This window comes from Colletotrichum higginsianum, chromosome 5 (genome assembly GCF_001672515.1).
Source record: "Colletotrichum higginsianum IMI 349063 chromosome 5, whole genome shotgun sequence".
Classification (NCBI taxonomy): domain Eukaryota; kingdom Fungi; phylum Ascomycota; class Sordariomycetes; order Glomerellales; family Glomerellaceae; genus Colletotrichum; species Colletotrichum higginsianum.
The window spans coordinates 4,870,304-4,892,897 of NC_030958.1; the positions used below are offsets into that span (position 1 = coordinate 4,870,304).

Consider the following 22,594-nt stretch of genomic DNA (forward strand, 5'->3'; position numbering starts at 1 on the left):
AGACCAATGACTAACAGATCGAATGAAAACCCATGAGACTGCCATATAACATGAATAGAACTGCACTCCATGTTATTGCAAATGTTGTTATCTGGGTTGGCGCCGACTACGACAACGTCCTTTCCAGCCATGTGTGTGGTTTTAGCACCTTTGCCTTGCGGTGCGGTGTCTATTGACATACTACAACCCCGAACGGGAGTAGTGGTTCCTCATTTTGATGCTATTCTGAGGTTCTGATCAGAGTTGATTGGCCTATCTCTTGGTCTGGGATAGCAGCAGAGCGATGCAGAGGTCTCCCAAGCTCCTTTGTCCCAGAAGATTGTTGCAGTCATCAGATTCAGTCGGAATCTTCGGGCAGTTCTCACAGAACACCTTGACGAGATGAGCACGACGATGGAATGAGCTTCGATGGGCGAGCCAACAAACTAGAACCTCGAGACGACGACTACGACAAAGGCCTGGGCTCTGGACCTCCCTGGATGCCCCGATGATAGCCGCCTGAGCTAAAGGGCGTTCATGCGAGCTTATCACGACGACTTGGCCGGGTGGCCGCACACGCTACCCAAGCCAATGAAGGTTGCATGTCTTCAAGACGGCCGACAGCACCCCATCCAGCAGCGGGTTTTTGGGACGATTTTGGCCCGTTCCTCACCTCATTCGCTAGAGACAGGGGCCACTGAGTCATATTTCCCGAAGGCTTCTTCGGTTTTTGGATGCCCTCAACCTCCCAAACCCCTCCGGTTCGAGCCTCTCATTGGCGGAGACCCGGGCCTTTTGCCGAACCATCCACGGCAGTAAGCCGAGGGTGTGGGGCCGAGTCGCCGAAAAAGGCAACTTGTGAAGAGTCGCACCATCGGCGTGCCGATGACGTGCTGGGCCAGAGGACGAAAAAGTCGTCAGATGTTGGGTCTTGATACGTCGGTTCTCGGTGGAGGCGGCCGTCTCTAATCGGACATGTGTGGATGTCGGCAGTGAAAAGTCTGAGGCACTGCACGTCTTGTATGGCTTTGCCCAGCCATGAGCCTCTCACCGGGGGGCCATGATGTGCTTGAACGATGGCTGATAAGAACGGAGCCTGTGCCATGCGTGCTTGATCGTTCTGGATTCTATCTACGTCTGTGTTTGCGTCTGCGTGCGGCGTCCACCTCTTTGACAACGCGGGTATCCGGCTCGACGGGTTGATCAGCCGAGACGGAGAGAGATTCCCACACTTCCTTCAACCGCCATCATGGCTGACATCGACAACAAACAGCCGACGGAGCTGACTCGGACAGAGACCGTCGTCTCCGGCTCCGACAAGCGCCCCGCGTCCATCACACCCGACGCAACTCCAACAGGCACGCAGTCCCCGGACAATGCTCCCAACAAGGAGCAGCAACAACAGCACCAGCTCAAGACGGGCGCCGACGCCGCCCTCGACCTCCTCGCCGAGACGGGGCCCCTGGACGGCGCCGTCGACCCGGAGCTCAACCGCCGGCTCAAGCGGCGCATCGACACGCACATCATGCCGCTGATCTGCGCCGTCTACTTTTTGCAGTACATCGACAAGACGTCCATCTCGTACGCCAGCGTCACGGGCATCCAGCAGTCGACGGGCCTCCACGGCAACCAGTTCAACTGGGTCGCCTCCATCTTCTTCTTCGGCCAGCTCGCCTTCGAGTTCCCCACCGTCCGCCTGCTCCAGATGTTCCCCCTGGCCAAGTACACCTCGGTCAACGTCACCCTCTGGGGCGTCGTGCTGGCCTGCCTCGCCGCCTGCAAGAACTACGCCGGCCTCCTCGTCTGCCGCTTCCTCCTGGGCGTCTTCGAGGCCGCCGTCGTGCCGGCCTGGGTGCTCTTCACGTCCCAGTGGTACACCAAGCAGGAGCAGGCCTTCCGCGTCGGCATCTGGTTCTCCGTCTGCGGCGCCGCCCAGATGTTCGGCGGCTTCTTCGCCTACGGCGTCGCCGTCCACGTCGGCCGCGACCCGGACGCCGCCCTGCGCGGCTGGCAGGTCATCTTCCTCTTCCTCGGCCTGCTGACGGCCGTCGTCGGCATCGCCTTCTGGTTCGTCATGCCGGACTCGCCCGCGTCGGCCGCCTTCCTCTCGCCGCGCGAGAAGTCGACGCACCTGGCGCGCATCCGCGACAACGAGCAGGGGATCGGCTCGCAGCAGTTCAAGTGGGCGCACGTCAAGGAGGCCCTGCTCGACACCATGACCTGGCTGTACGCCTTCTGGATCTTCGCCGCCAACATCCCCAACTCGACGGCCACCAGCTTCGGCAACATCCTCGTCAAGGGCATGGGCTACACGAGCGAGCAGTCGCTGCTGCTCGTCACGCCCCTCGGCGCCTACGAGATCGTCGCCCTCGTCGGCCTGACCTGGCTGGCCATGAAGACGAGGCAGCGCCTGTACTGGTGCATCGCCGGCCACATCCCGGCCATCGTCGGCGCCGTCCTGATGGCCACCACCGACAGGGTGCCCGCCCTGATCGGCTACTACACCTCGGGCGGCATCCCCATCGGCTGGACGACGATCCTGGGCCTCCAGAGCTCCAACGTCGCCGGCTCCACCAAGAAGGTCACCGTCGCCTGCATCGGCACCATCGCCTACACCGTCGGCAACATCATCTCCCCCCAGACCTTCCAGCCCCGAGACGCGCCGAGGTACCTGCCGGCCAAGGTCTCCATCTGCATCATCTACTTCCTGGTCACGGTCGACCTGTTCGTCATGCGCTGGGTGCTGGACAGGAGGAACAAGAAGCGTGACGCCGAGAAGGCCGCGCTGGGGGACGCGTACAAGGTGGAGGAGAACCACGAGTTTTGGGACCTGACGGATCTCGAGAACAAGGAGTTTCGGTATGAACTGTGAGGACGAGGTAGTAGGATGAAAGCGGGTGGGGGTGAGTTCCTCGAGCAGATTCATATCTTGTGATAGAGCAACAGCATTGTTCCCAGCTTCGTCCATGCCAGTGTTCTGAGAGTTCCTATCGCCCCGATCTTCGTTTCTTTCCGAATATCTTCCTATTTCTCGATGAGTTATACGTTTTTTTCTGACTGTTTTATCATGACCGTACAGCTTTCTTCCGATGTCTTTGCTGGGACTGGAACAAGTTAGGAAATAACCGTCATCTGCCGCCGCCACGGCTCCAATGGTCATATAACTTGCCTGCGTAATCCCTTTGACAGATCATTCGATGAGATAAATATGCAGTGACAGGCCTCAACATCACCCATGCTCTTTACACCTCAGTGTACCGTGGTCGCAACCGTCGTTTCGTTCGTCTGCGGCATCGCTTTCGCCCCCCGCGGGATGTCCTCGAGGCCGTGGCAGTCGCAGGACCGCATCTTGGTAAACACCAGCAGCTTCTGCAGGACCGCGAACTCCACCTTCAGCTTGATGCTGTAGACGATGGGCTTGCTCGTCGTCTGGAAGACGAAGAGCTCCATGTACTCGAGCACGACGAGGCCCGTGTCGAGGACGAAGACGAGGACGAACATGCTGACGAGGTAGCTCAGCAGGACCCGCGCCTCCCTGGCCTTGAACTCGAACAGGCTCTTGAAGTTGCGGTACCCGGCCTGGACGAAGATGCCCGTGATGACGGTCTCCTGCAGCGTGAAGGTCATGAGCGAGACCTTTTCGAAGACGCGGAAGCGTTCCGTCCACTGCGGGTCGCTGCTGGCCCACACGCCAGAGAAGAGCACCGTCTGCGGCACGTGGATGCAGAAGAAGGACGTCAGGATCATGGCCAGCACGAGGCGGATCGTGACGCGGCTGTAGACGACGAGGTGCAGCCGCGACCAGAGCACGACGGACTGGCCCGTCACCATGCAGTACCAGCCGACGTGGGCAAAGACGCCCGGGATCGGCGTCCTGGTCGGCTGCAGGTACCGGCCGAGACCGCCGCACGCGTGGAGGAGGATGCCCGTGTTGGCGACCAGCATGCTCCAGAAGTACCGCCCGGACCGCCGCTGGAACGTCGTGAAGATGAGCACGTAGATCTCGAGGGCGTTGTAGATGCCGGCCGTTGCGAGGCAGGCGATGGCGATGGCCTCCTCTTCCGTCAGGCTCTGACCGATGGCCCCCTGGACCTGCGCCATGGCTCGGGGCGAGCGAGGTCAGCCACCGAGGGCCGGCTGTTCCGGGTTGGATGTCGGTTCCAGTCTAGGTGAATGGTTTGTCTCTTTCCGGCCTCGTCTTTCGGTATTGACCAGAGTTGGGAGAATGCCTGTTTCTGGCTTGTTCGTTTGTTCGTTCGGTCCCGGTCGAACGGTTGATGAGTGGGGGGGGAAAGGCCTTGACGGGATCCCGGAGGTTATCATATGTTCCACGGAATGCCATCAGCACCGAGCCCGTCCCTCCGTCTTTCCGTTCAGACAACTTCGGATGAGAACAAGGTTCATTCCCTTGAGACATTGAAACGCCGCCTCTGTTTAGTGCAGCGCACCAGAACGCGAGCTCGGGATCGCGTTCTCGGGCTCCATTACTCCAAACGGCGGGCCACAGCTCGCTCTGTCATCTGTGCTGTAGACCACCCCTCTGCAGGGAAGAGTCCGAGCTGAAGTAATTACTAGATGCTGGGTGCGGTTGATTGCGTCAAAGAGTTCATGCTGCTTCTGCGGTAGTACCTGAGGTTTCCCTTCCAGTAGTTACAGAGTTTCGGGGTTTGACTGCGCCTTTTGGGCTGACAATGTTCAATCCTGCTTGAGTTGGTATTGTTGAGACCGTTACACACGTCCCAAAGAAGAATCCCATCAGCGCGGGACTACGGCATGTGGACAGACCCCCGCAATCTTCATCCAGTGTGCTCACCCCGTATGCAGCAGGAGAGTGACGAGCCGACAGAATGACTCATGAGAACAAAGAAACAAGCATCACTCGGTGGGACAGTTCGAATGAGAATCTTGCTTCATAAGAGCCTGTGTGGCATTGGGGTCGCTTACACTTGCTCGCCATGTGCTTTGTAGTCCTCCTTCGACGCAATGATGACCACAAGATATACAGCAGCGGTGGAGAAGAAGACGAAAAGAGCGGTGATGGTGCTGAACCAACCCACCCCGATACTCTCGATGGCCGGCAAGCAGGCCGCAGTCCCAACCGCCGCGATGGCGTACCGAAAGAAATAGTTGCCGGCTGCCCGTCGAGGAACCAAACGTCAGACAAGATTCCGAGCGGGAAAACTTTCATCGGATGGGGGGGGGAGGGGGAGGGGGAGAGGAACTGTGAGGCCACGTACCTATCACTTCCGCGCTACGCCCCTTGAAGACGTCCAGGCAGTACGCGTTTATGCTGGGGAAGGCGATGACTTGGGCGAACCCCTGGACGAACATGCAGATGACAGGGAGCGGGATGCCCCCCTTCTCCTTCTCAATGGCCCAGCCGTAGATGATGATGCAGATCGGGATGACGGCCCCCATTGCCACAAAGGAGCTGCGGAGGCGGTCCTCGGGCACGCGTCTGCCTCTCCGCTTGACCCAGAGCCTGACCGTGCGGTCCGCCCACCGGCCCCCCGCATACGTGCCGAAGAAGAAGCCACATCCCGGGGCGAGGAAGAATAGGCCCGACTGGAGTGGTGAGGTCAGGTTGAACCGGGGGTTTATGACATATCGGATGGGCGTCAGCAGGGCTTGCATGTTCCAGACCAAAGATGCCGCAGCAATGCCCTGCGATTACAGAGTTTAGTTGGGACTTGGAAATTGAGCGGTGACAGAGACTGGAGAAGAAGTAGTAGTAGAAGAAGAAGTAGAGTGAGAAGGACAAGAAGACTAAGACTCACCGCCACGAACAGTTTCGGAATCAACAAGAGGGCGAGAACGCGGAAAGGATTCGCCCACTGCCACACCTGCACAACTGTTGCTTTGGGACCGAGGCCCTTCAGCTCGTCTGCTCGCCTGCGGTGGCTGGTCTCCGGTAGGAACGAGACCGCGAGGATCGCCGTGAGGCCGCCGAGCGCCGACTGGAACCAGAACAGGGCCCGCCAGCTGTGGAAGGTGACGATGACGCCGCCGATGAAGGGGCCGAACGACTGCCCGATCAGAGTGCCGTTGAGGAACCATGCGAGGGCCGTCCCCCGTTCCGTCGGCTTGTAGATGTCGCTGATGCAGGCCGACCCGAGCACGAGGTAGGCCGTCCCGGTGAAGGCTGACAGCATGCGGAAGACGAAGAAGGCGGCAAGGTTGGGCGACAGGGCGGTCCCTACGCAAAAAGCAAAAAATGTGGAGGCCGAGATGATGCATGGCTGTAGTACAGCAAGGGGCAGTCAGTTAACACCATCCTGGTAAGGTGCGCGTACAAATGGACCGAAACGGAACTCTCCCGAGAAAACTCACCCACTTGCGTCCGTATACTTGACTCATCGGTCCCCAGAACAGGGTGCTCAGACCCATGAAGAGGATGTAGATGGCGTTGCTGATGTTGATGATGCTCCCCGTCGTCCCCAGGTCGGCGGCGATCTCGGGGATGGCGGCCAGCAGCAGCAGCGAGGACACGGTCGAGGCGACGCCGCCGCACGCGACGACGGCGGTCACGAGCCTCTTCCGGGCCGGCTTAAACCTGGCGTAGATGGCCTCGGTGTCTTGGCGGCTCAGGCCCGCATTGTCGTCGACTGCCGGCAGGATGCTCACGTCCTTCTCCGCGTTGGACGTCGCCGGCGCCAAGTCCGGGGAACCGGGACCGTCTCCACCGGTCGGCTCCGGCTTTCCGTCATGTTGCTCCCGGGACATTGTCGAAGCGGCTTGTCTGTTGTGGGGGGGCAAGAGGCCGGGCGTCTTCGTTCAAGCCATACAAGCAGGGCGTGAGTGAACTGTAAAGGTGTCGAGGGAGAGGAGTTGTCCTGTCAACCTCCTCGCACCAGCGTACATATGAAATGCATGGGAGGCTCGCGTTTTTCATCCTTTTATCGATCGACGGGATTTTCGGCAAAGAGACAAAGCTGCCCGACGGGATTTCTCCATTGCCCTCCCCTCAGAAAACGTCGAGATCGTTCCTCTCGAGTTCAGTAATCCGAGGCCGGTGAGCTGCCCGACGAATCAACAGACCGGAGCAGTCCACCAGCCCACTGATAACCTCCCTACCCCAGCAGACGGAGAAACCCCAGCGAACAAGGTTGTGGAATTACAGACATTGCAATTGGATAGCCAGGTTCGGACATTTCCCGAGGATTCAGCATAGGCGTCTCGCTTTTGGTGATGCAATCGACCCTCGGCGCGGCACAGGGGCCAACGGACCGCTCCGAGATCGGCCGGAGCCGAAGCCTAACAAGCTCGGTCGCCGAGTCAGGAGCCGAGACCGGCCATCAGAGGGTCGCGGCCGGCTTGCCGTTCTGCCGTTCTGCCGGGGCTCGACCCATCCATTACCTTATTCTCTACTTTCAAGTAGCGATACGGTCTGTAAGACGAAGCTGATATCGTAGGACCTTCCACCTATTGAAGAGTAGTCTTGCTGGAGTTGTACACACTTGGGGTCACAGCAACTGACTGACGGAAGAGCACGTCAATCTGCTTCAATAATACTTTCTTTCATCTCACTCACTTTGGGGGTTGATTTGGAACTAATGGTCACAATCAGATTCAGATGAAATCCAGATATCCCAATTGTTTAGACCACCAGTACAGAGCATACTCAACTCAGAGTCTGCCTCTCGGGAACATCCTTACGGATATACCTGTAGATAGCATCACAGCCCTATATTAATCATCATGTGGCACAGAATGCCCCGCGTGGCGCACGTCAGGGTCCAGGATGTTGAGGGTGGCGGGGTTTGTGTTGCCAACATGACTCCTCGTCATCAGCAACGCCAACAACCGGGAAAACATTGATCCTGTTGCTGCTGCGAGCACCAACAGATGTATCCTCCCCCCCTTGTTGGTAAGCTGCATCTCCCAAGCACTTACACACAACTCAAACAATGGACAAGGAGACAGGGGCAGCCAATGGCGCGCTGACTCTCGGCTTTGACGACTACACCGCCGCTCTCGAACTCAATTCCATCACCTCCAACTTTGTCGACAATAACCAACTCGACATTGCGACTTTTGGGGCTGAGCAAGACGGGTTCCCTTATGACAACCCGGGTGGGGGGAGAGAGTCTGTAACCGATCTCGGCACCCTGGGCATCGACTCATCCTATCAAGATGCATTCGGCTTCGGTGCCGCCATGGCCGGATCCTCCATCCAGGATATCAACATGAACCTCACCGACGACAGGCAACCGATGAATGGGACTTTCGACGAACCGGGCGTCTTCATGTTCTCTGAAGCCCTGGGAGACGGCGAACCGATGGGTCATCTCTTCAACTACGACCAGGACGTCGTCGCGCAAACCCTGCAACCATCAGACGCAACGACGACGACGACGACGACACCGCCCAAGATCGGCACCCGGTTCTCGTCAAAGTCGCTGCGCGTGCTGAAAACCTGGCTGGCGAACAACAACCAGCACCCGTATCCCACGGCCGAGGACATGGAGATGCTGCAGCGGCAGACGGCTCTCAGCAGACAACAGATCACCAACTGGCTCGCCAACACGCGGAGGCGCACGCGGTTCAAGGTGCCGCCGAAGCGCCCGCCATCGCCGGCCGTCACGTCGGCGAGGGCCCTGCCGATCAACATCCCCCAAGGCGGCATCCTCCCCGAGGCCCTGCACCACTTGAACCCGCTTGAGCGTTGGCAAGTCTCGCCCCCCGAACACGAGCCCGCGTCCGTCTCCGCCATCGCCCACGCCGTCTCGGGCTTCTCGTCGGACGGCGAAGACCTGGCCGACAAGTCCCTGACCGACAGCGTCCCCCCCGCAAGGTCGTTGTACGGCCACTCGTCGGCGAGCAGCGCAGGCACGTCGCACTCCAGCAGAAGCTCCGCCAACTCGGCATACTCGCACAACTCCCGCTCCTCGCTGAGGTCGCTCGACCCCTTGGGGGCGTCGGCCGTCCGGAGACGACGGCGCAGAGCCGTGGCCAAGCGCCCCGAGCCGCAGGGCACCGGCACGCTCTGGCAGACGGCGAGCACTTACCAGTGCACCTTTTGCACCGAGACGTTCAAGACGAAGCACAACTGGCAGCGCCACGAGAAGTCTCTGCACCTGTCCCTCGAGCGATGGGAGTGCGCGCCGACCGGGCCCACGGTCCCCGACGCCAGCGGGCAGCTGGTGTGCGTCTTTTGCGGCGAAGCGGACCCGGACAAGAGGCACCTCGAGAAGCACAACTACCAGGCGTGCCGAGACCGCCTCTCGGAGGACCGGACGTTCTACAGAAAGGACCACCTCCAGCAGCACCTGAAACTCGTGCACGACGCCAAGTTCCTGAGGTGGCCCATGGGGGACTGGAAGTACGAGAGCGAGGTGATCCGATCCCGGTGCGGCTTCTGCGGCTGGTCGATGACGACCTGGAACGACCGCATCGACCACCTGGCGGAGCATTTCAAGGATGGCAAGACGATGGCGGACTGGCATGGCGACTGGGGCTTCGACGATGCTGTGCTCAAGATGGTCGAGAACTCGATGGCTCCGTGTAAGTGCCCCGAGTCAGGTCCCCCCCCCCCCCCCCCCGGCACACACACACACACAAGCAACACAAAACCGACTGACAACCCACTCACTCACTCCACCTCTAGACATGATTCACATGGAACGCTACTCGCCGTGGCCGTTCACGACGAAGCAGGGCGTGCCGGAGACGCCGCCCAACGCCTTTGAGCTCATCAAGCTCGAGCTCGAGCACTTCTCCGCCGAGCACCTCACCACCAAGGACCGCACGCCCACCAGCGCGGAGCTGCTGTACGAGAGCTGCTGCGTCGTCTTCGGGTGCGACTCCCTGTCCTTCTCCAAGCGGCCCGCCACCTCGACGCAGTCCTGGCTGCGCGACCTGCTCATGTCGTCCGAGCCCGTCGTGCAGCAGGCGCGCATCCGGCCCATGAAGGACAACTCCAAGTCGCGCTTCACGTACCTCAGCATCAACGGCAAGGCCAACATCTTCGAGGCGTGCGGCCTGGAGGAGCAGCTGCTCAACTTTGTCGACCTGTCCAAGATGGTGGAGGCCCGGCTCTCGGACGAGGAGCTGCAGAGCGAGGCCTGCAGCATCGTGGAGCGCACCGAGGCCGCCTCGCTGCATCCCTCGGCGGCGTTTGCGAGCTTCCTGATCGATCTCATCAAGGGCTCGAGTCACTGGCTGGCAGCCTTCCGACAACGCGCCAACCTCCCCCCTTCCAGAGCTTCCAGCACGCCGCGATCTGACCCGAAGGCTCCAGAATCGTCAGATCCAGTCCCAATGATGGACTCCCAACAAAAGCCCGCCTCCTTCAACAGCACGCCGGACCCGACGCAACCTGGCAACAGTCCTCTTACTGCCACCGCTGCTGCCGCCGCCGCCGCCGCCTTCGGCCCAGGATCCGGCATCAAAGGGGGGGACGCGGCCGCCCCGTCCACGTTCTTCGTGAACGAGGACAACTGTTACAGAAAACTGGTCCGGGAGTTGACGCGGTTCGTGACCATCACGACCTCGCCGCGAAACCCCAACAGGCGGATCCCGACGGACGCGGAACTGCAGCACCAGGCGCGGTGGATCTCGTTTGAGGAGTAAGCATCCGGTCCTCTCCCCCCCTTGACGTCACGCAGAATCACGTTGGCAAGCGTCACAGAGCTGATGAGAGGTTTTTTTTGCACACTTTAGTGACGATCCGTGGAACCAAACACCGGCCGACAACGCAGATTGGCTTCGAGATTTCAAGCGCGAGATGGGGATTCTGGATGGTGAATTAAGTACGAGCCAGGGGTGACGTTTCTCAAAGCCCTTTGCGAATGTTTCTCAGCCGTACACACCCCGGCGGGTTTAATGACTGACATGATTGGAAATGAAGAAATGATTGATACGGCGATATCGGCGACTCGAGGCGCGCCCTTTGCTGTGGGCACTGGTGGACGATATGGACGACATGGAGGGGGCGTAGGGAGCAATTGACAAGATTTTTATGGGCCCGCAACGTTCTTTAGGCGCCGGGTCAGGTCTAGTTTTCATGATAAAAGAGGCACCGCTCTCCTGCACCAACTTGATTACTGATACGAGTTGACATTGCCAGTGACTTGTTCCGTTCTCTAGTCTGGGATACAGCCCAATAAATCCACAAAAAGACTAGATGAAAGGGAGGTGCTTATCCCAAGTTGTACTCGACTTTCGAGCCGCTCTGGCTAGCATAATTTACAACATGTCCCTGGTTTGTATCAGGGTTATTTGGGATCACGATAACATCACAAAGCCTTGAACCCGCCCCTGGCCGCATCCGAGGCTTGCGTCACAATGGGCAGTGGTGTTTTTTCCGGTCTGGGTAGAGAGGCATGAAACCGGGGCGTGAGCTCATGCATTCGTTGGGAATGCTACCTATAGATTGCCAGTTTGGCCAATTATCTCCAACACAATTATTAGACCCGCTACCTCCAGGAAACAGTTTCCCAGGAATGGTCGAATCATCCACACCTGTACGCATGCCCATTAACTCCGTTGACGTCGGGTCGTTAAACGCCCGGAGGCGACCTCGTCGAGATGCCGGGCAATCGACGGCGAAATCCCGGACAGGTGGAGTCATTCGGCAGGGCCGGGGCCGGGGCCGGGTCCGGGGCCGGCGTTTCGGTTCCCACCACACGGGACCGGCTCAGCTCTCACTTCCGCCGCTGATGGCTCACACACCAACACCGTCGTCAATCTCTTTGATATGCCCATAACGTCGAGACATTCTGTAATCTGGTCCCCCTTTCGCCGCGCTAATTTTCATGTCATAAAATCGTGGAAAGCCTCCGTCAGAAGAGGAAGGAAGAAGAAAAGAAAGGAAAAAAAAACCCCCAGGACAGAGGCTCCCTATCGTGACCGGTCCACCGAATCGGTCTTGACGCCGAAGCGAGACGCGATCCCCTCGTGAGATATCCCTCCAAAGTTGAGCCTCATCCAATCGCTCAGGTAGCGCCTCCAGCTCTCGTCCTCCGTCCCGTCCAACACGGCGCGCATGTTGGGGGTATCCGTGTGCTTCTTCCCGTCGAACAGGGCGTCAATCTCCTCGAGCGTCTTGCCCTTGACCTCGACCCAGTACCACCAGATGAAGGCGAAAAAGAGCATGTTCCACGCGCCGTTGATGATGTACAGCCAGTGCCCGATGGCCTCCAACGCCGCCGGGAACGCAAAGTTGCCCGCGATGCCCGTGACGCAGACGATGAAGCTGAACATGCTCATCCCCTGGGCCCGTATCCGGAAATAGAGCATCTGGGCGGGCACGAGGAAGAGGATGGGTATCCAGCCGAAGGAGTAGGAAATCGAGAAGACGAATATGCTAAAGACCGTGGCCCAGATCCCGGGAGCGTAGTTGGAGTCTCCGTAGAACTTCGTGAGGATGCCGATCATGAACAGCCCGATTGTCAGCCCGGCGGTGCTGATGAGCGCGACGGCTTTAGTCCCCCACTTGTTCGTGTAGTAGCTCCCGATGACGGAAAAGACCAGGGCGCTTGCGTTGAGGCCTACGTTCTGCAAGATCAAACCGTTAGCTCTGCGGGGAGGGACGTTCATCCGTGCGGGCGTGTGATGTGAGGGAACAAGCCCACTACTTACCACGAGCAGCTGGGAGCCTTCATTGTTCACCCCGGCGCTGCTCAGCATTTTCCCAATGTTGTACATGACAAAGATGTTCCCGGTCAGCATGGAGAAGAGGGCGCAGGTGGCCGTGATGATGAGCCTCTTCCGCGCTCCCCGGTTCCGCAGAACCTCCTGGCTCGACATCGGGTCCCGCTCGTACTCGATCGTTTCGTAAATCTGCCGGAACTGCAGCCGCACAATGTCGTCGCGTATGTTGCCGTTCGCGTTCGTCTGGGCCAGCACAAGCAGCGCCTCCTGCGTCCGTCCCTGGTCCATCAACCAACGCGGGCTCTCGGGCATCCACGGCAGCAGGGCGACGCACCACAGTCCCCATATGCCCTGTACGAGGCTCGGCAGGCGCCACGCCCAGGTGCTGTCGAGCCTGAAGGACGTGTAGGTGACGCCCGCCGCTACGAGGGCGCCCACGTAGAAGAAGTCGTCGAACAGGGACAGCCCCCAAACGCGGTACTCCCACGGCAAGGTCTCTGCGAGATAGGCCGAGCCGGAGATGACGGAAGCCGTCGTGCCGAATCCGATGAGAATCCGGGCCACGCAGAACATGGCGATGTGCTGCGCGGCGCCCTGTAGGATGGCGGCGAACACTGTGATCATGGCCGACCAGAACAGCCCGAAGCGCCGGCTATACACATCCGTCACCCAGCCCCAGCAGAGGCACTGCAAGTCTTGGTCAGTTTCGAGGGAGCCGGTAACGCATGACAGCTTGGGGCATCCGAAGATTCATTGTGATTCGGCATGCGTGCAGTCAGTCAAGGCATCACTCACGGAAAGAGCTCCGCCGACGTAGTTGGTGGCGATGTTGAGAGAACGGGTAGCGGTCGTCAGCTGGAAGTACTCGGTGTACTGCGGCAGGATGTTCATGCCGCCCATCATGGCGCCGTCATAACCCTGCATCTGAGACGGTGGAGAAAAGGGTTTCGACATCAGCCTGGCTTCCACGCCAAGAGTGGAAATAGGAGGGAGCTGGGAGCCAAACTCACGGCTGCGGTGATCAATGTGCACGCGAGCAACATCGCGACGTTGCCCTTCTTCGATACCGGCTGCCATGTCGGCGTTTCGAAGGGAAGGATGTTTCCCTTGGACCAGGAGCCTACCGGCGACATCTCTCACTTCTCTTCCACCTTGGGTGGGCTAAGAGGCCCTCTGGAGCGTGAAGAGGTCGCTGCGTGTTCCGATTCCGACTGTTTTTCTTCGTTCAGGCATCCGTTCTTGTGGTGTGAGAAGGACGAGAGTTCGGGGAGCGATGAGGGGCGCGGCCGAGGATTGGGTTGTATAACAGGCGCGGAGAAGGCGAATGTGCCACCAGCTCCACTGTTTTGAATTCACCAGACCTCACGCACTGCGAACTATGAAGCTTATCGCGGAGGGGAGTTGGGGCGTTTGAAGAACGGACGGTGTTGCGCAAGGAGGGCGTGTGTGTGTACATGGTAGCATCTTGGCATATTGGCATATTGACATGTTAGCATCTATCCCCTCCCCTGATCGGTGAGTTGTGGCGGCGCCACAACTCATCTCGTGGCCAAGATCTAGTCGCTTTCTTCGAGCGCCTTCGAGGCCGACCGAACCGTCGTCGTCGGTTCGAGAAAACTCATGGATGATGGCGGCGGCCTTGTTATCCCGTCGGGTGCTGCTTCAAAGTCAACCGGGACCGTTTAAGCAACTCTGTTTCATCGCACTTCTACTCCGCACGCTACCTTGAAAGGTGGCTGATTATCGGACAACTTAGACATGTTTTCCCATGTCCGTGGTTGGCTGGACTCCGCACGAGGGTTGAATGGCGTGAAGCCAAGCAACACCCCCTTTTCCTGGCGGGTTACCAGATCTGGTGATTTTACGCACCCTTGGACCTCCCGATTAGTTTAGGCCGTTTCATCATCTCTGCTGGCTCGGGACTTGACCGGTTTGTGTTGCCCGAGTTCATTGATCCAACATCCAAAACTGGGCTGCTCCGTCGACGTGACAAGCCACCGCCAGGCGTTCAATCATCCCACGACTGGTATGTCACTCGCCGTGGAAGCCATATGGCCGGAACGACGCTAATGAAACAGAAAAGAGGAAACAAGCGATTGTTTCCATTCACAAAGAGAGATGCTGGGCCACTCCAGCTAGTCTGATGGCGCCTAGCCCAGAGAGGAGTTTGGCACACAGGCCTCAAAGAGCTCATGGCAACAGTGGATACGCGCTGGCTGTGAGGCTCTTCGTTGTCGGTGAGCACGTCCACCGCCCACAGCATGTGGTCCAGAACTTGTTGCTGGGCCCGGCATGGCATGCCTGCCATGGGACTCTATCCGACCAAGATGTTGAGTGGACACGCGGCTTCATGTATCCTTGTCTCTGTCGAACGGGTGGAATCCCACTCGCTGGCCAGCTCATTCGGGTCGTTCCGTCGTCGTCGTCGTGTCATCGTCGTCGTCGTAAAGTATGGATGAATCTATGGGACCGAGTCAGAGCTGGTCGACAATCGTTCCCAGGCTCTGGGTGGTGAAAAGCAGGCAGACCACGGGGCTTGATGGTTTCCTCTGCCATTGGTCACCAGGGTCTCTGGAAGAAAATCAGCTGTTAATGGAAAAATATATTCCGACTGGGAACAAACCCAATCAGCAGCGCGTGCTGCATGTTGAACCGAGCCACAGATTCTGGGCGATAGACTTTAGGCGCCCCCGGGCTGACATGTTCTCAAACGAGATGGAGGGTTACTTGGAATGGCTGGATTGGTAGACATCAAGCTGAAAAGAGAGATGAATGTTTTTCCAAATCACAATTTGTCGCAAGCGTCTCGGTCAGGCCGAAACGATACAGACTTCAGCATTTTCGCACGTAATAGAAGACGAACGAAACGAGATGATGTTGTTAAAATCGGTATCAGCGGAGCAGACGAACCCGAGGACATGAAGCGACCCCGACATCTCGCCTACCCTGTACATCGTAGGCCATCTTAGCCTTCGAGGACGACGCCCCCTAGAAAGCTTGAGTCCTCCCACGGCACCGACGGGATATTTTTCTTAAGGCCGCCAGCTTCGATCCCCACGAGGTTGACAGTTGCGAATCCGAGCCCTGTGACGCGGAGGGCCCCCCATCATGGATGCATCCCACCGGCGGCCAGAGCCAGGACATGGGACTTCCCATAGGATGCCCTCGTGCATGCAGATCAAGAACCATGTCGTCGCCTCGGTATCCACCCACGCAGTGTGCCGGCGGGCGGCCTTGAGCTCTACTCTGCTCGGTGACACCCACATAGCCGAGATAGATGCCATCTCTGGGGATCTTTTGCGGGGGGTTCGGCGTGCTTCTCATCCGCTGCGGCACGGTCCGGCCGCAGGCCATGGTGGGACTCGGGCGGGCCCTGGGCATGCTATGCTTCTCACCAACGGCGTAGTCTCGGCGTAAAAAGGCGATGTAGATGGGCCTCACGGATAGAGTCTTGTCAAGTGTTCGGGCGCCGGAGCTTAGGAGGGAAGGGGGGCGATATCTGAGGTTCCGTTGCGCAGCATGATCTATTGCGTCCCAGTAGGTTAACGTTTATCGTAAAAATACCACAGGCCGAGATCGGGAGATGCCAAGTGCAAGATGCTACAAGGGGGGGGAGCATCCCTATTCAACAAATAATTTCTCTTACCTCAGCAAAGGGCGTACGAGTGACGTTCGCACCTGATCGCAAGGGCGTATGTGGAATCGCCACCTTGGCGCTTTATGACGGCGACAGGGCTGAGTGTAAGCTTCGGCCCATTTACCCTGATCAAGACCAGACCGGCCACAGTAGAATATGGCGTTGGTTGGGTGCCAAGGGCAACAGGGCACATGTTCGGCATCATGCCATATTCGCCGGACCGAGCGCGCCGTAGTCGGCGGGATGGGAGTCATCACATCGGAGCCGTCCCGTTTAGTCCCTATGACTGACTCTTCACCATCACACCTCAACTCAAAACTTTCTTAAACCAAAAGGGCTTTCAGGTTCCGACTTCAGAAACACACAGTTCAGGCCCTCGAACTGCTTCCCCTCGGCCAACGACCCTCGAGCAAAGTATGCCGCACAGCCCCTTCAACGTCCCCGCCACCCCAACTGTTCTTCCGCGACTAGACATGGAAGCAGCCGTGAGCCGAATCGATCCTACGTTTTGTCTTTGTCCAGAATCATGAAAACGATGGGAGAAGCCAGGTCGGCGGCTGCCAAGCTCATCGGCATGCCGACCAAGGAAGACATGACCATCCTCATCGACCACCACTACACGTCCAAGGTCTACACCTGCGGCTCCACCGTTTCCGGAATCCTGAAGATCGTTCCGCGATGCGATGTGCGATTCGACCTTGTCCGTATCAACTTGCTGGGGAGCGCAGGCATCCATCGAGAACACATCTATGTCACCACCCACAGGACGCATCTCTTCTTACGACTCGACATGCCGGTACCCGAGTCCACATATCCAACGCCGAGAGTGTACAGGGCGGGTACAACTTACACGATTCCCTTTAAATTCACCGTGCCTCACAATCTTCCGGAAAACTCGTGTCGTCACCCAGTCGAGTCGGATAGTATACGAAGCCGCCATCTCCACCTGCCGTCCAGCTTGAGGGGCTGGGATAAAGACGACTTGTCTCCCGAGATGACGATTGTAAAGTACTTTGTCAGGGCCCGGGCACTCGAACTGATTGGAGGCGAGGGAAAGAGGATCCCCGTGGTGAAGATGGAGGCAGAACATGCTCTCAAGCTCCTCACGGCGTCACCCGAGGACCCCCCGATGATCATCGCCAGGCACAACGCCCATTTTGCGCTCGAAGAAGCGAGGACCTTGCGGGGGAACATACTCTCAGGTTCCTCTGGCCGAATTACCGCCAGGTCCTCGCAGCCGGAAGCTATACGGCTCAATGCGGACGGACACGGGGCCCGGGGATCGTCCGTCCACATCGAGTTCATCTTCAAGCCGTCAACTGCAGAAGCGCTGCCCCCGGAAGTCACAGTGAACTCCGCCAAGATAATGGCACACACCTGGGGCTCGCCGCAGCCGATTCGGGACCTGCCAGAGATGGGGAGTGGCGTTGAGCCCTTCGTCCTGTCAACCCGGGTTGTCATGAACTCTGTCTCGACTGCATCTTGGACAACACACGTCGACCCTGCTGACCGAGAGACGGCCGGGAAGAGCCACAGACATGACTCTCCCGTCACGCACAAGACCTCGATGAAGATCAGCTTCAGGTTGCCGACCTTGACCCACGTCTTCCCGCCGACGTTCTACTCTTGTCTTCTCTCCCGGACATACTGTCTCACGATAGGCTTGAGTGCGGGTGGCCGCCGACTGAGGCTGATACTGCCGGTCCAGGTTGCCATGGAGCCACAAGCTGAGCACACGGAAACGTCGCCGGACGATGAACTACCCACTTGGCAGGAAGCTTGCGGATCGATCGCGCGGGGGTGTTACGCAGACGCCGTTGTTTAGTTTCGTGTGTAAATTTCACATCACCATAAGTAATATAATTCCATATCAACCTGACCTGAGGAGGGCCACGAAACGGGTTCGATGTTCGTGATCGTAACTGGAAAAGCGAGAGGAGAAGACACTGCAAGCGGCAAAACTCACGGATGGTGGCCGGGGGTCGTCTCCAAACCCCGACGTCTAGCTCCTCGTTGCGGCCATACGTGGTTCTCCAAGATTGATTCATTACCTGCATCCCTCGTATTCTCATCTACAAGGTGCCCTTCCTCCGCCTCAGCTCAACCTTTGCGTCCATCGGCGGCACCACCGTCACGCCCACCCACTGCGGTTTCGGCCGTTCGGATATCGGCTTCAGGTCGTAGTTGAGAAGCAGGTTGGCCACCACCATCTTCAGCTCGTGGGCGACGAAGAAGCGGCCGGGGCTTTGGTTGTTTCAAAAGTCACGAGTTAGCTTAGCCCTTTGGGGGGGGAGTTTGCATTACAGGAGAGTCAAGTTTCTTCAGGAACCGAGAGACAAAGTGTGTGTGCCCTTACCATGCGTGCCGCCCGTGGCCAAAGGGGAGATGGGCGTCGCTCGTCGTCACCATGCCGAGGTTCTTGAGCCTCAATCCCTCCTCCAGGCTCCTCTCCGCCTGGGGTTTCGCCTCGTACTCCTCCCTCTGCCGGCTCGTGCGGAAGGCGTCGTACTCGTGCGCGTTGGGGGTGACGTCGTCGTCGTGGTGGAGGCCCTCGAGGTTGACGGTCAGGAACGTGCCCTTGGGGAGGTGCCAGCCCTCCTGCTCGTTGGTGATGCCCTCCTCGGCGACGACCTTGCGCTCCATCAGCGTGCAGCTGAAGTTGCTCAGCCGCTGGCTCTCGCGGATGGCGCTGTCGAGGCGGTAGAGCCTCGAGAGTCCGTTCTTGGTCCAGCGGCCGCCCTCCTCCTTGAGCACGCGCGCCGCCTCTTCCCTGATGCCGTCCATGTACCCCTTGGCCGGGTCGGAGCTCAGCAGGTCGAGCACGATGCCGTGGCCGGTGATGACGGTCGTGTGGATGGCGGCGAACTGGATGGGCAAGAGTCGCTTCGAGATGACGTACGGATCGAGCTCGAAGCGGTTCCCCTCCGCCTTGGCCATGCGGATGTCCCACGTGATGAAGTCCTCGGGCGCGGCCCAGGTGTCGTAGGCCGGGTCGCCGGCCTCCTTCTTGGCCATGTCGTCGAGCCGCTTGCGTATGACGGGCAGGCTGTGCCTGGCGGCCTTGCGCCACAGCCACCAGTTGGGCAGTGCGATGAGGGGCCCGAGGACGGGCAGCATGATCTGCGGGACCATGTGCAGGGCGAAGCAGTTGAGGATGACCTGGTCGACAAAGGAGACCATGGCCTTGCAGAAGTCCTTGTTCCGACAGGTGCCCTCGCCGACGAGGATGCGGTTCGTCACGGGGGGCACGATGGTCAGCCAGGCGTCCCACAGGCTCAGCGTCCTCCAGTTGTCCGTGTCGGTGCCGAAGGCCTCGTCGACGGCGACCGAGACCTCCTCCTCGATGCCGGGGACCAGGGAGCCGAGGTGGCGCGCGAGGCTCCTGTGGATGACGCGCGTGTGCCACACGTCGTCGGCGTAGACCTTGCCGAGGAAGTTGTAATCGCTGTAGAGCACATCGTTGTGGGCCTCGTGCGCGGAGACGGCCGAGTCCGGGTACTCGAGCAGCCACTTGGTGAGGGATCGCGGGATGATGATGTCGGGGGCCCGGCTCGCGGCGGCGGGGACGACGAAGGCGCGGTTCTGCTTGTTGTACTGCGTTTCCGGGGCAATGCGCGTCAGTTGCCGGGGCTTCAAGGACGAAAGAAGAGGGAGCGAGGGAGGGGAAGCGGATAGACAAGACTCATTTAAACCCGGACCGGTGCCCGGATGAGCAGTGTGGTAACGGTATGCAGTGTGCGGTATGCAGTGTGCGGTGTGTAGTATGCGGTGGGTAGTATGCGAACGAACGAAACGAACCTTGTGGTAGCCTTCAATGACCCAGTCGCGGTAGCGAAAGACGTAGTAGCAAAAGTTCTTGACTCCCGCGACGGTGCCCTTGCCGTAGCCGACGACGGGGATGTTCTCCGGGTACGTCGGCTTCCAGATGTGGTCGAGCACGAGGAGGCCGACAAAGACGAACAAGATGGAGCCGAAGACGCGCCCGGGCGTCAGCGACTCGGTGATTTGGGCGTGGAGGCTGCCGGCCATTCTCGCGAGCAGAGCAGCAGACAAGACGGACGGAGAGACGGACGCAGAGACGGACGCAGAGGGAGGACGGGCTAAGCAGACTGGAGCGGCGGTCCGGGGCTTCTAACTGGTTGTACCGGGCATTGTAGTTTCTCTATCTCTTTCTCTGTGTGTGTGTGTCTCTCTCTGTATCTCTCTCGAGTATGTGTGTGTGTACCAACAAGGACGAGTGAGACGGGAGCGAGATGTTAGGAAGCTGAGAGAGAGCGCGGATGGATGTCTTGGAGTTGCATTGTGGAAAAGGGAAAAAAAAGTCCGGAGCTTTCCCCAGCTCCAACACACGCTTCAGGAGTCGAGAATTGGTAATTCATGCCTAGGCCGCGCCCTGGCTTCAGGCGTCGGGGGGTTCATGACGCGCTGGCTTGCATGGATGGCATGGCATGGCGTCCATCTGCCGTGCCGCTTTCATCCTTGCAAACCACTCCAACTATTCGTCCCATTCTCTGTGCTCTGTACCCTGTACCTCCGTCATCTATCCAACAGTCAGCCCATCAGTCAGCCCATCAGCCCATCACTTCACCACCTCCCTCGGAGAACACCTCGATGGTTAAGGTCCTGAGGGATGTTTGCTCGCTACCCGATCTCTCTCTTTGCTCCCAAGAGTCTCATTGGAAGCTAGCGAGCCTGCTCAAACAGTACGCACACACACACACACACACACACACCCTGTAAATCCCTCCGTCCCTGGGGGCACGACTCAGCACTAACAGCAGAAGGCCGCCTCTTGGGTGTAGGTCGGCTAAGACACCACACGGCGCGCCGGGAGCTTCAACGAGATGGCACGTACCTGAAACAGGTCCCAGCGCGTCGAACCCTGCTGGACAGGGTTAGGCCCACTGGCGTCGTCTCCACCGTCACGTTCCTCTCAGGTGAAGCTCTCATGAGACAGATCGTCAGTGGCTTGGATGGGACGTGTATTTGGCCAACATGTCATGTTTGCTCACGGTTGGGCGATGACATGGCACCGAGACTCAGCAAACTCTTATTCTAATACATCGTTTTCCCCCTCTGTACTTACAATAAGAGTCCTAAGGACCTAGTCTTCCAAGGAAATAACCCATCGCAGTTAACACGATAAGACTTACACGTGATGGCAAACTATTTTTCTTTTAATTGCTAACATCCCAGAGGATGTATTACTCAGACTTGATTCTCAATAATTCCATGGCTTGTCATCCCGGGTGACACTTTGTCGCCATGGCAGGCGAAGCCGTTCATTCGTGTCTTCTCCCCTCATCTCACTCACCCCAGCCGAAGCTTTGCGACCCTCCCGCGCGATCCGGACGCCCAACAGACTCGGCCTGGAAGGCACTCGACGCTGTCAAAGGAGCCCGTATCAAAGGTCCTCCACGTCCTCCCGCTGTCGAGTGTGATATCGGACCCGGAAGGACCGACGGCGACGGCCACTCCGCACAGCCCCGGCGCCCATGCCGCTCCCGATCGGTAACCGCCCGGAAACACCTCCGATGCCGTCCACGTCTCTCCGCCGTCCTCCGACCAAGCTGCCGTGTGAGCCGAATCATTCGCCGCGTTGAAGTCGCCGCCCGTCGCAATGCCGTGGACCGCGTCTCTGAAGCGTACCGAGAACACCCCGGCCGACGCACCGCCGGCAATCGCACTGCCTGATGCCTCCCATCGGTGTCCGTCCGGACTCCGGAAGACTCTTCCCGGGTCGACGCCGCCGGACGCCAGATACCACCGCCCCGCCGCCGTCGAGATGCAGGTCCCGCTGGCGGCGAACCCGAACTCCCCTTCCAACGCGGGCGCCATGCCGCTGGGGTCCACGAGGTTCCACGACGCGCCGCCGTCGCCCGTCTCCATCAGCCGAAACTTGCCGTCGACCGGGTCGCTGACCGCAAACCCCCTCGCGTCGTCCTCGAAGTCGATGCAGTTGAAGAAGGCGGCCGGCTCGTCGTTGGTGAAGGTCCGCGTCCACGACTTGCCGCCGTCGGCGGTGATGTAGACGCGCGAATCCGTGCCTTCGCCGATGGACAGGATCACGGCCTTCTCGGCCGAGAACGCCTGGACGTCGCGGAACTGCAGCTCGACGTCGTCGCCTGTGAGCTCCGGCCCGACAGAGTCCCAGGACGCGCCGCCGTCGATGGTCCGTAATACAGTGCCCCCCGTCCCGGACACCCAGGCGATCCTGTCCGAGACCGGGGACAAGCCTCTGAACTGCTGCTGGCTACCCGTCGGCAGGATCTCCCAGCTCAGGTTAAGGTTCCGAGGCGTGACGATGCCTCTTGCTGTGAGAGGCGAGGCGCCGGCAAGCGTTGCCAGGCCACATGCGAGAAGTTGGGCCAACATGATGGCTAG

The 22,594-nt window shown here is 59.1% G+C and overlaps 8 protein-coding genes across 8 annotated transcripts; 3 read left to right on the forward strand and 5 right to left on the reverse strand.

The window, feature by feature from the left end:
* Positions 1 to 1,228: 1,228 nt before the first annotated feature.
* On the forward strand, positions 1,229 to 2,851 carry CH63R_08328 (Major facilitator superfamily transporter; the record flags this gene model as incomplete). Its single annotated transcript, XM_018303302.1, has 1 exon — positions 1,229 to 2,851. One exon carries the CDS (start codon positions 1,229 to 1,231, stop codon positions 2,849 to 2,851), a length of 1,623 nt encoding a protein of 540 aa, XP_018158080.1.
* Positions 2,852 to 3,228: 377 nt separating this feature from the next.
* Positions 3,229 to 4,080, reverse strand: CH63R_08329 (Integral membrane protein; the record flags this gene model as incomplete). The annotated part of the gene is made up of 1 exon (XM_018303303.1): positions 3,229 to 4,080. One exon carries the CDS (start codon positions 4,078 to 4,080, stop codon positions 3,229 to 3,231), a length of 852 nt encoding a protein of 283 aa, XP_018158081.1.
* Positions 4,081 to 4,919: 839 nt separating this feature from the next.
* On the reverse strand, positions 4,920 to 6,702 carry CH63R_08330 (Major facilitator superfamily transporter; the record flags this gene model as incomplete). The annotated part of the gene is made up of 4 exons (XM_018303304.1): positions 4,920 to 5,113; positions 5,217 to 5,643; positions 5,757 to 6,218; positions 6,310 to 6,702. 4 exons carry the CDS (start codon positions 6,700 to 6,702, stop codon positions 4,920 to 4,922), a joined length of 1,476 nt encoding a protein of 491 aa, XP_018158082.1.
* A 1,184-nt stretch (positions 6,703 to 7,886) lies between these two features.
* On the forward strand, positions 7,887 to 10,747 carry CH63R_08331 (Homeobox and C2H2 transcription factor; the record flags this gene model as incomplete). Its single annotated transcript, XM_018303305.1, is given in 4 exon segments — positions 7,887 to 9,483; positions 9,587 to 9,639; positions 9,649 to 10,547; positions 10,642 to 10,747. Coding segments are annotated over 4 exon segments (2,655 nt in total).
* A 1,073-nt stretch (positions 10,748 to 11,820) lies between these two features.
* Positions 11,821 to 13,650, reverse strand: CH63R_08332 (Hexose transporter; the record flags this gene model as incomplete). The annotated part of the gene is made up of 3 exons (XM_018303306.1): positions 11,821 to 12,477; positions 12,562 to 13,260; positions 13,369 to 13,650. The coding sequence occupies 3 exons, from the start codon at positions 13,648 to 13,650 to the stop codon at positions 11,821 to 11,823; spliced, it is 1,638 nt and encodes a 545-aa protein (XP_018158084.1).
* A 3,095-nt stretch (positions 13,651 to 16,745) lies between these two features.
* Positions 16,746 to 18,035, forward strand: CH63R_08333 (Arrestin; the record flags this gene model as incomplete). Its single annotated transcript, XM_018303307.1, has 1 exon — positions 16,746 to 18,035. One exon carries the CDS (start codon positions 16,746 to 16,748, stop codon positions 18,033 to 18,035), a length of 1,290 nt encoding a protein of 429 aa, XP_018158085.1.
* A 247-nt stretch (positions 18,036 to 18,282) lies between these two features.
* On the reverse strand, positions 18,283 to 20,239 carry CH63R_08334 (Cytochrome P450; the record flags this gene model as incomplete). Its single annotated transcript, XM_018303308.1, has 3 exons — positions 18,283 to 18,454; positions 18,567 to 19,840; positions 20,009 to 20,239. The coding sequence occupies 3 exons, from the start codon at positions 20,237 to 20,239 to the stop codon at positions 18,283 to 18,285; spliced, it is 1,677 nt and encodes a 558-aa protein (XP_018158086.1).
* Positions 20,240 to 21,520: 1,281 nt separating this feature from the next.
* Positions 21,521 to 22,585, reverse strand: CH63R_08335 (Oxidoreductase; the record flags this gene model as incomplete). Its single annotated transcript, XM_018303309.1, has 1 exon — positions 21,521 to 22,585. One exon carries the CDS (start codon positions 22,583 to 22,585, stop codon positions 21,521 to 21,523), a length of 1,065 nt encoding a protein of 354 aa, XP_018158087.1.
* Positions 22,586 to 22,594: the final 9 nt, after the last annotated feature.